The sequence below is a fragment of the Acanthamoeba castellanii genome, assembly GCF_000313135.1.
Source record: "Acanthamoeba castellanii str. Neff unplaced genomic scaffold scf7180000083742, whole genome shotgun sequence".
NCBI classification, from domain to species: domain Eukaryota; phylum Discosea; order Longamoebia; family Acanthamoebidae; genus Acanthamoeba; species Acanthamoeba castellanii.
In genome coordinates this window covers 12,394-22,038 of record NW_004457559.1, presented here as the reverse complement: position 1 = coordinate 22,038, position 9,645 = coordinate 12,394, and the positions used below count along the sequence as shown (strand labels likewise).

Genomic DNA, 9,645 nt, shown 5'->3' with positions numbered 1-9,645 from the left:
CCTTCGTGACCTGTTTGTTGTGACGCGTCGCAACGAAACAAGTGAGCGCAAGCTTATGAAGCGAAAAGAGGGGGGGGGGCAAGAGCGAAAGCGAAAGCGAAAGCGAAAGAGGGTGAAGGCGATGGTCCACCTTCACGAGGCGTTGGAAGGTGGCAATCTCGCGGTAGGTGCCGACGTCAAGAAGGTGCGACCCGCTATCAAGAACAGGACTACTATTGTCTCCCGCCAATGCAACTGTGGTGGGAGTCGAGTTTGGCGTCGTCTCCCCACCTCCGTGAGTGTGGTTGAGCGAAGCGCCACTGGCGCCGGCAGAGGCATGTGCGCCGCTGCTTGCGGCCGAAGAAGGCGAGCGTGAGGCTGCGGGCGCGGGGTGGAGGGGGGACGAAGAGCGCAGTAATGTTCGCGCACGAGTCGGCTTGGGCGAGGCCACCCACGCGGTCGGACTCGCGCTCGCTTGCGCGGCAATCGACGAGCCAGACGGGGTAGAACTCGAAGCCCACACCGAGGCGGAGGGCGGGTTGTTCATCTGTTCGCTTTCGTGTATTAAAATAAAGGGAAAAATGCAATTATCGTAATTAAAACCGAAAAATGATTGGAATATCAAGACATTGCGCATAGCAACGAAGGCGCCGGTATTCCGCGACATCGGAGCTGAGCAGCTCCGGGGCCAGGCATAAAAAGGCGATTTGGTGGCTTCATTCGGCAGAAATCTTCTGCAACTGATTGGCGACGAACCGGCTGCGTACAGATCAGCGACATCATCTGTAATTCCATTCAACATCTCCCCTCCTTTTCTCGACTACAATGCGAAGGATTTCGTCGTCCGCACAGCTTTTCTCTTCCTCTCCTGCCCGTACGCCCCCTTCCATCCCCCCCAATTTCCATTCCCTGGCTTATCCCTCTCTTTCCTCTAGGCCTCGCACCTGGCTCGGTGCGACACTATGGCGTGCAGCCCATGTCGGTGAAAACGATGGGCCTCCTTCCGCGAGGCCAGGGCTTTCTCTTCCAGAAGGAGGAAGGCGCAACATCGTGCGTTCAGCAGCTGAATCGAATCTACATCCTGGACAAGGAGTTGCGGGACTTGCTCCGAACCGAAGCGAGAATGAAACCGCAGGAGGTGGCGCAGAGCACTCAAGCTTCATCGGCTGAGGCTGCTCCCCTCTCGTCAAGCACTCTCGTCTCGACCTCTCCCGCTTCCAAGAAGGCACCGCGGTCTCGCTCCGCACGCTCTGCTCAGTCGAACAAGCCCATTCGAGAGCCTCGCGCATCAAGGAAGGCCGTCGGAAGCCCCAGCTCGTGAGCGCTCGCTGTACAGATTCTCCGCCTCCCCGACCCGCTTGGCATCAACCCCCTAGATGTAGGTGAAACGGTGTGGATGGAGATGCTTTGTGCATCGAGGAGGCGAATGTAACGTTATTGTGGAAAAGTGTCGATAGAATGAATGAATGATAATCTGTAAATCCTTTACACGATGTCAATTTCCTCAAGAGCACTGAAGGGCTTGAGCTTGGTGGTTCTTGGCGCAGCCGTGGACGGCTCTGTACTTGCAAAGACGCAATGAGGAATTGGGAAGAGGGAAGGTAAAGAGTCGGAGGTGTGTACCTGTTGATGGTGAGGTGGTCTGGGTCGTGCCGCGCGGGAGACTGCCGGCCTTGGTGAAGGCGGTGAGGGTGGATTGGACAGGGCCGCCAGTACTTGCCCCCCTGCCTCGCCCTGCTGCTGCACCACTCGGCCGCCCTCCTCGGGTGGAAGCCGAGGCGCCTCGACCTGCCGCCGGTTTCAGCTAGCGTGGAGGGATGGTGGCGTGTGGCTGTCAGAGGCGCACCAGCCCACACGGTTGAGGTGCTTGCGTGGGGGGGGGGAAGTACCAGGGCACTGGCCTTGGAGAAGCCGGTGCCGTGGTCGGCGTCGGTCTTGACTCGCTTGTCCGTGAGATCGCTCGCTCGACAAAAGGAGCTCGGCCGCTGGTCCAACTGCGGAGGAGTGAGAAGCGTCGTAGTAAATCACAACGCTGCGAGAGGGGGGAGGGTGTACCAAATGTCCGAACTTGCCGAACTTCCGCTTCTGTCCCTGCTTGCGCTCTTCTGTCTGCTCCATCCGCTCGAGCGTGCTCCAGAACTGCTTTTCTGATCCACAGTCGTCGATTGATGGTCCTCTGGCCGCCACTTGCTTGGCCTCAAACACGTTCTCACTGTCGTAGAACTCTTCTTCTCCACCTTCATTCGCCCAGCCTTCATTGCCGCCGCTCTTTGCCCCTTTCTTCCTCAGCGCGTTGAGTTGTCTCTCGGCGAAGCCGGCACTGGACAAACATGAAGTCAAATTAGTGGGGTGGAATCAGTCAACGCTCTCTGTACTTGCGGTGGTGAGTGTGCCGTGCGAGATACCGGAAAGAAAAGCGTGTTTACCTGGCGAAGTTGCGTTCCGTAGAGTTGAACGCCTTGATGTCTTTGGTGACCTTTTCTCGGTCTATACAGTAGTCGCAGTTGCCGCACACGAGCCGCGTGGTGTTTTCGCCAAAGTACTCGAGCAACCGCTTTCTCTTGCAGCCAGGCTTGCCTTCGCAGTACTCCACCATCTGCTCAACAAAGCGCAAGAGATCAATAACTGCGCACAGCCTCGCTGAGTGTGAGTAGGCGTAAGTAGTAACCTTCTCCCAAGAGTTGTTGATAGCGTTTTGGCGTGGTTGCGGTCCGGTCTGCTGGCCCTGTCGCTCCCGCTGCTTCTGAGCGGCTTGCGCAAGCAGGAAGGAGTTGAGCGACTTGTCGTCCTTAGAGTAGTAGAGGAGGCTCACAGACGATTTTCCATCTCTTCCCGCTCGCCCCGACTCCTGCAGGAAAGGGGCATTCAGCGCAAGTGAGTCGGTGGTTTTCTACACCGACATGTACGTGCCTGGTAGAAGCCTTCCAAGTTCTTGGGCACGTCGAAGTGAATAACAAAGCGGACGTCGGGCTTGTCGATACCCATACCTATGCAGAGAGGTAAAATGAGCTACTTAACGACATCGCTGGTAGGTCGCGTTGTACCAAATGCAATGGTCGCAACTATGATGTCCACCTCCCCAGTCATCCACTTTGTTTGCACAGCTGTCCGATCAGCGTCTCTCAAGCCGGCATGGTAGGCTGTAAATGAACGACGTTAGCCACAGACCGGGCTCAGGACAAACGTGAGGGCGAGGAGATGAGAGGAGAGGTCGGGGACACCGAAGCCTGCGGGACCTGCGCGTACCTTCAGCGTTCACTCCTCGTTCTTTGAGTTTGCTGGCTACGTGCCCACAGGTCTCCCGCTTATGACAGTAGATAATCCCACACGCACCCGCTCGATTGCTGATGAAGCTGGCGATATCGTTGTGTACGTTCCCCAATAGATCCTACGCGCAGATTCGTTCCATGTTAAAGCGCTGAGTCTGCTGAGTCAGGAGATCGTGGGTAGGCACCTTGAATCTGACTTCGTAATAGATGTTCGGCCGATTGAAGCTGAGCGTGATGATGAGCGGCTTGTCCAAGCGTAGGGAATTGACAACGTCGGTCTGGACTCTGGTAATCTGTGTTACTCTCCCGCGTCTGACGAGCCCAGAACGCAGCATAATAATGACGACGCAAGTACCTGTTTGTTGCTGTTGCCGTGAGGGCTGCAGGGCCACGACATGACACGCGTTAGCCCCAAACAAACTATTGCCCATTGGCGTCCAGCAAAGGGAGCGTACCGCACACCGGAGTGCTGTTGAAGCGCTCCTTGAAGACTGAAAGCTTACGGTAGGCAAACCGGAAATCATGTCCCCACTCGGAGATCGCGTGGGCCTGGAGTGCGAACAGGTAAGCGTTTTGGAAAGAAAGGCAGTAACTGAGAGGGCAAGAACGCACTTCGTCTACCACGAACATGGCGAGCTTGTTATTATTGCGCAGACTGTAGAGTGTGTTGAGGAAGCCTTGCGTGTCGATCAGCTCTGGTGTGACGTAGAGGAGCTTCCTGCAGGTCGCGCCAGCCACACGCGTGAGTGAACTAGTGGGTGCATATGTGCGGCGGTGCCTGAAGTGCGTACGTCTTGGGCTGCTTTGACGTGATGTCTCTCTGAATTAGATCTCGTTCGTCCTTCTTCTGTGACGAGCAAAGCAGCGCCGCAGAGATCCCTGACAAGGCGAAGAAGAAGAAGAAGCAATGAGCACTTCCATCGCGACCCGGAGCAGTGTACATGCATACCTTTCTGAAGCAGCTTCTCTACTTGGTTTTGCTGAAGATGCGTGTAGCAAGGCTGTGTCAGCTCATCGAGCACGATAGCACACGGAAAGAAAGGAACGCACCATCAACGCTGTGGCGTACAACGTTGCGCCGAGTACATACGCACATTAGCGACCAAGCCATGAGTGCCAACCAAAGTAGCAGCGTACCGATGAGAGGGGACACAACCACGGTGATGCCGTCCAACACCAACGCGGGCAGCTGAAAGCAGAGCGACTTTCTACAGGTTGCACAGCTGTAAGGGTAGGCGCACGTGTGCAATCGGAAGCCAAAGCGTACCCGGCACCTGTCGGCATCAGCACGAACGTGTCTTGTCCTGAATTTACGAAGAATCTATAATCAGTTGCACTACGCGATGCCGGGTGTGAGATTAAGATTGTGTGAGGTACCCGAGAGAATGGAGACCATGACTTCCCTTTGCGAAGGGCGAAATTGAGGATGGCCGAAGGTGTTCTGCAAGATTTCCTCCATCTTCTCGGCGTACTTGGCCTCTACCTCCGCCTTGGGCATCAGGCGACGCACGGTCGAAGGGGGAGCAGATGAGGACGAACTACTCCCAACAATTTGAAGAGGCACGTGCACCCTTCGCCTCATTCCCGGCTTCTCCATCTTGTTTGATTCGTTTCTCTGTGTGCGGTTTCTTGCGCGCCAAATTTTTCCTGGCATTCATTGCCTGCCCAACATTCTTAAGACTCAGCGCACAGCCGGCCAGGAGGTGTTAGCACAGTGTGATCAACACCGCTGGCCTGGTGTGTATTGCGTGGAGTGGGCGCCTGGCTGATATGGGCCTCCGCCCTGACCGTCTTCGGCGGAAGAGCCCAACACTGGATAACGGAAGGACCAATGGTGGAATCAGTTTTAAAAACGCAAAGAATTCCAACCATGAGCACCCAAGGCCGGGTGCCAACGAAACAAAAGCCAGAGCAAGAGGCGGAGAAACGGAGAGTGGGGCTTGAACGAAGAGGGGGCCACCAAACCACCCAGACTCCACCAAGAAGACACGCTCGCAAAAGATCAATCTGTTCCGGAGTGAAACCCCACAGATTCGACTCTTTTAGATTACCAGATGAACGTGAAGCGAGCTCCCATCACCACCTTCTGCGTCGTTCTCGCGCTCGTGTTCTACTCGCTCGACCTACGACACCTGGAATGGGCCGCCGCCGCTGCTGCCACCCTGCCCGACGCGGTGGTCCTCAAGCTGCCCGGGTTCCTCTGCACCTGCAGCCTCCTCCTGGGCTTTGCCTTCTACTTCCTCTTCGAGCGCTTCAACGGTACCCACCACCTCTGCCCAGCCCAGGCCGTCGCCCACCTCCCGCTCTGGGACGAACTCAAGACCGCCCGTACTTTGCCCCCCCCCTCTCTACACCCTTCACCTTTGTGGGCTGGCGCTGACCACGGAACTGTCGTCGTCTCCTTGAAGGAGGAGGAGGCACGGTCAGGATGATGACGATCAACATGCTGCTGCGACCGCCCTTCATCAACTACAACGGAGACGACTACAAGAACGAGCGGCTCGAGCTGCTCGTGCGCCACGTCCTGCCGCACTACGACATCGTGGCGCTCCAGGAGGTCTTCTGGTTCTGGAACTTCCGCCTGGGCACCCTCCTCAAGGAGGCCCAGGCCCTGGGCTTCCACTGGTACACCAGCAACGCCGCCCCGCCCCTGTCCTCCCGCAAGTTCATCGACGGCGGTCTGCTGATCCTGAGCCGCTTCCCCATCACCGAGACCCGAAAGCGCATCTACACGAATGGTAAGCGCAGTGGTCGATCATGATCGTCTGGAAGTGGTGGTCGATGTGGTTGAGCGCTGCTGACCTGACACGCGCGCGTACCAGGCGTGCAGATCGACGGATGGGCAGCGAAGCAGGCGCTGTACGCGAAGGTGCACATCAGCCCGACGACCCACATCCATGTGGTCACCACCCACACGCAGGCCGACTACGCCAGCAACAGCACCAACGCCCAGAACGCCACCACGCGGATGAGCCAGATCCGCGAGATCGGGGAGCTCATCCACGACGTGTGGCGCGAGGACCCGCACAAGGGCGAGGTGATCGTGATGGGCGACCTCAACGTCGACGGCCGAGCGCACGACGACGAGACCCGCATGGCCAAGCGGGACAAGTGGGGCGCCTGGGTACGCCGACATTTCCAGGCGTCGTTGCGGTGCACGCCTGCTGACGAGTAGCGGCTTGGCGCAGGGGGAGGAGGACAGGGACAGCGAGGAGTACAAGGTCATGATGGAGACGTTCAGGAGGTCGGTGCGGGGCAAAGCGGTGGTGGGCAAGTCGGTCAAGAAGGAGCTCGGCCTGGACCACCACAACAACGGTACGGGCTACGGGCTCTAGTTCTTAGGCGTATATGGTGAGATGGACTCGCACCAACTTACGCGATTTTGCTGGCGATGAACTAAACGTAGGGTGCAAGGCCAAGGAAAGCGAGCCTGATGCGGCCAAGCCTCTACTGATCTGCACGGACCTGCTCCGCGAGGCCAACAAAGGCGTCAACCCGGTCACCATCGGCGACGTCAAAGTACTGGACGACGGCTGCCTAGCGTACATCTCCTCACATATTCCTCTGTCTCGCACATGCAACCCAAAACCTAACCTACCACGCTCGTTGCACGCGCAGCCCTCGCGAGACAGCACTGACCGATCCGGTGACGGACATGCTGTCGCGCTCGTGCCTGGACTACATGATCCACTTCAAGCTCGTCGATGAGTCGGCTCCCAAGCGGGAGGAGCTGGCGGTGATGGAGGCGCAGGTGGAGCCTTTCTTCTTCGACCCACGCAAGCTGGGCGGGCTCCCCATCACCCAGCTTTCCGACCACTACGGCCTCTCCGCCGCCGTCACCATCAAGCCCACCACCCAGTCCTCCTAAGCACCGGCCCGGTCGGCGCACGGTGCAAGTTTGTGAATAGTTTGTGTGCAAAGACTTGGTATTTATTGTAGAGCGACAGAGAGAGGAGAGGAGTGACCGAAGTTCGGGTTTCTTAGGTCTCGAACGGGTTGAGGAGGGTCTTGAGGATGTCGCGGATGGAGACGACCCCCAGGAGCCTGCGCTGGTCGTCGATGACGAACAGCCGGTGGACGTGGCGCGCGATCAGCTGCTTCACCGCATGGTCGATGCTCGAGTTGGCGTCACAAGTGCAAACCTCCCTCTGCGACTGCCGTGTGAACAACAAAACGAGTGTAAGCCTGGGCAGCACACGCCTGGCACGAACAAACACGAGCGAGCGGGCGCTTACGTCTGCGATGGAACCTCGCAAGGCAGTCAGGTAGTCTCTCGCGCTCTTGCCAAGCAAGTGCAGATAGCCCAGATCGAACCCGAGGAGCTGTCGTGACATCGATGAACAAGGTCAGGAGCCATTCGATGGTCAAAATGAAAGGTTTTCTTTAAAATTGGTAGAAGTACCTTCAAGTCAGAGGCACTGATGACGCCCACCAGCTTGCCCTCTTCGTCAACCACAGCCACGCCACTAATTTTCTGAAAAGCGAAGAAGTCAGACAAAACACTGTTTTATCACACCATCACAAGCTCGCGCTGTACCCTTTCACGCATCAGGGCGAACGCCTCGCCCGCTGGCTGGTCTAGCCTGATGCGCACCACCTGAACCAACGGCCCAATGTCAGATGGCGTGCAACCCAAGACGGGCGAGAGTGCGAAGGTGGGCACGGACCTCTTTCTGGTGCAGATTCCTCTCCTGCAGGGTGCGATGAGCCGGGTCGGGCAGGCTGTCGAGAACGCCGGACACGAGGTGCAGCATGCGCGACTGCGAGATCACGGTGACCAGCTTCCTGTTGTCGTCCACCACCAACACTCGACGCGCTGGATCTTCCGCCCGACCCCACGCACCCACAGAAACGACGTCTGATCAGTAACCAACAGTCAACTGTGCGTGGGGAGTAGTAGTAGTACTCACCTTCATCGTCGATCATGAGCTGCACAGCGTCGATAGCTGTCTGGTACTCCTTGATCGTGTGCGCCTTGTCCCATGACTGCAGATCTGCGCGTATGGCGTGAGGAAACCACCGTTGTGACAATCAACGTACGAGCGCAGCAGCGGCAGCAGCGGCCCAGCTGAAGGCCCCGTACCGGGGATCTCCCGGATGCGCTTGCCGAGGAGGTGGTTCTTCTTCGCCACGAGCGCGTTGAAGTCGTCGCCCTGCAGCTCCTCCGCAGAGAAATGCCGCACAAAGTAGGAAACAAAGTGCAGCACGCTCACCACCCCTGCGCTCACGTGAGCACGGCCGCCAGTCACCGGTGGGGTGAGTGTGGGGTCCAAGCACAGCGACTCAGTCATCCGGATCCATGGATGAAGGTGAGACACACTTACCCAGCGCCGTGCCCGAGGAATCTACAATGGGTGCAGAGAGGAGCTTCTCCCGTGCCAACGTCTGCCATGTTGTAGGAAGAAAGAGTGTTGTGAGGGAGGAAGCACGAGCAGACGACTACGAGGAGTAGTGGTGTACCTCGAAGGCCTGGGCTACAGAGTCGTCGGGTGATAGGGCCACCACTTCGTTCCTGGCCGCCAGGGGGAACACGGAGTGGCTTGCCTCAAAGCCCTGCGTTGGTTGCACACAGAGTGTTGGGTCGAGAAGGGAGGCCCGAAAGGTAAGGGGGGTGACGTACTCCCAGGACGTCGACGAGCGACTTGGGCTGGTCGCGCCTCTCCACCAAAACTTCGCCGCCCGCTTGGGTGACGTGCGCCATCTCTTTACAAGATTAATCTTCTGCTTTCGTGGGTTGAGTTGATTTGCTTGTCTTTGTTGCGCGAGTATGTGCTGGCCAGCCCTCGCTTCCGCCCCCTTCCAGAAGTGCCCGAACACCAGACGGACCCCTCTTGAAAACTCGCTGCCATCTGCATCCTCCTCAACACAGCTTTTCTTCCATCTTTTCCTTCGTTACGCCCGTGTTTGTCTGCGGATGGCGCAGTTTGGTGGAAGCACGGAGCTGTCGCTGGTGGAGAGCTTCGTGTCGCGGCATCTGGTGCGCCGGGCGCTCCAGCATCACTCCCTGCCCTCCACCCAAGTCGCTGCCAATGTGTATGCCCCCCCCCCCAATCGCAACACTCCCCTGACCACGCTCGCGAATTGGGCTCACTCGGGGCGCGTAGCGGGGATGAGGTGGAGCGGGTGATGAGAGAGCTCGTGGGCGTGATTGCCCGTCTCGCTGTGGGCAATGCACGACAGAGGTCAACCAGCGGCCTGCCCTTTCCTGTGAGTGCGTCTCCCGTTGCCACCACTCCGTTCGCTGCGGCGGTGGTGGCACCGATGAACTCACCCCACCGGTGTTGCCCACAGGCATCAGCGAGGAGGACGTCTGGCAGGCCGTCCATCGCCTCGGGCTTGACGACCACTTGGCCCTGCCGTCGCCCATTCCCCTCACCCGAGGGTCGACGTTCAGCGA

The 9,645-nt window shown here is 58.1% G+C and overlaps 6 protein-coding genes across 6 annotated transcripts; 3 read left to right on the top strand and 3 right to left on the bottom strand.

Annotated features, from left to right (window-relative positions):
* Positions 1–130: 130 nt before the first annotated feature.
* On the bottom strand, positions 131–526 carry ACA1_013010 (uncharacterized protein; the record flags this gene model as incomplete). The annotated part of the gene is made up of 2 exons (XM_004342331.1): positions 131–357; positions 409–526. Coding segments are annotated over 2 exons (345 nt in total), but the record flags the coding sequence as incomplete, so codon positions are not given.
* Positions 527–804: 278 nt separating this feature from the next.
* On the top strand, positions 805–1,300 carry ACA1_013000 (uncharacterized protein; the record flags this gene model as incomplete). Its single annotated transcript, XM_004342330.1, has 2 exons — positions 805–853; positions 915–1,300. 2 exons carry the CDS (start codon positions 805–807, stop codon positions 1,298–1,300), a joined length of 435 nt encoding a protein of 144 aa, XP_004342379.1.
* A 164-nt stretch (positions 1,301–1,464) lies between these two features.
* ACA1_012990 (ATPdependent DNA helicase, RecQ subfamily protein) lies at positions 1,465–4,707 on the bottom strand (the record flags this gene model as incomplete). Its single annotated transcript, XM_004342329.1, has 16 exons — positions 1,465–1,538; positions 1,603–1,767; positions 1,877–1,973; positions 2,035–2,299; positions 2,406–2,575; positions 2,648–2,805; positions 2,886–2,966; positions 3,024–3,119; positions 3,226–3,367; positions 3,434–3,541; positions 3,711–3,797; positions 3,861–3,966; positions 4,040–4,127; positions 4,386–4,456; positions 4,516–4,552; positions 4,626–4,707. The coding sequence occupies 16 exons, from the start codon at positions 4,705–4,707 to the stop codon at positions 1,465–1,467; spliced, it is 1,827 nt and encodes a 608-aa protein (XP_004342378.1).
* A 595-nt stretch (positions 4,708–5,302) lies between these two features.
* On the top strand, positions 5,303–7,116 carry ACA1_012980 (Endonuclease/Exonuclease/phosphatase, putative; the record flags this gene model as incomplete). The annotated part of the gene is made up of 7 exons (XM_004342328.1): positions 5,303–5,507; positions 5,529–5,576; positions 5,657–5,986; positions 6,071–6,372; positions 6,437–6,563; positions 6,655–6,790; positions 6,867–7,116. The coding sequence occupies 7 exons, from the start codon at positions 5,303–5,305 to the stop codon at positions 7,114–7,116; spliced, it is 1,398 nt and encodes a 465-aa protein (XP_004342377.1).
* A 112-nt stretch (positions 7,117–7,228) lies between these two features.
* ACA1_012970 (CBS domain containing protein) lies at positions 7,229–8,949 on the bottom strand (the record flags this gene model as incomplete). Its single annotated transcript, XM_004342327.1, has 10 exons — positions 7,229–7,402; positions 7,484–7,570; positions 7,651–7,722; positions 7,786–7,845; positions 7,916–8,064; positions 8,159–8,242; positions 8,332–8,466; positions 8,573–8,633; positions 8,709–8,801; positions 8,869–8,949. 10 exons carry the CDS (start codon positions 8,947–8,949, stop codon positions 7,229–7,231), a joined length of 996 nt encoding a protein of 331 aa, XP_004342376.1.
* A 213-nt stretch (positions 8,950–9,162) lies between these two features.
* Positions 9,163–9,643, top strand: ACA1_012960 (uncharacterized protein; the record flags this gene model as incomplete). The annotated part of the gene is made up of 3 exons (XM_004342326.1): positions 9,163–9,281; positions 9,353–9,459; positions 9,540–9,643. Coding segments are annotated over 3 exons (330 nt in total), but the record flags the coding sequence as incomplete, so codon positions are not given.
* Between the last annotated feature and the right edge of the window lie 2 nt (positions 9,644–9,645).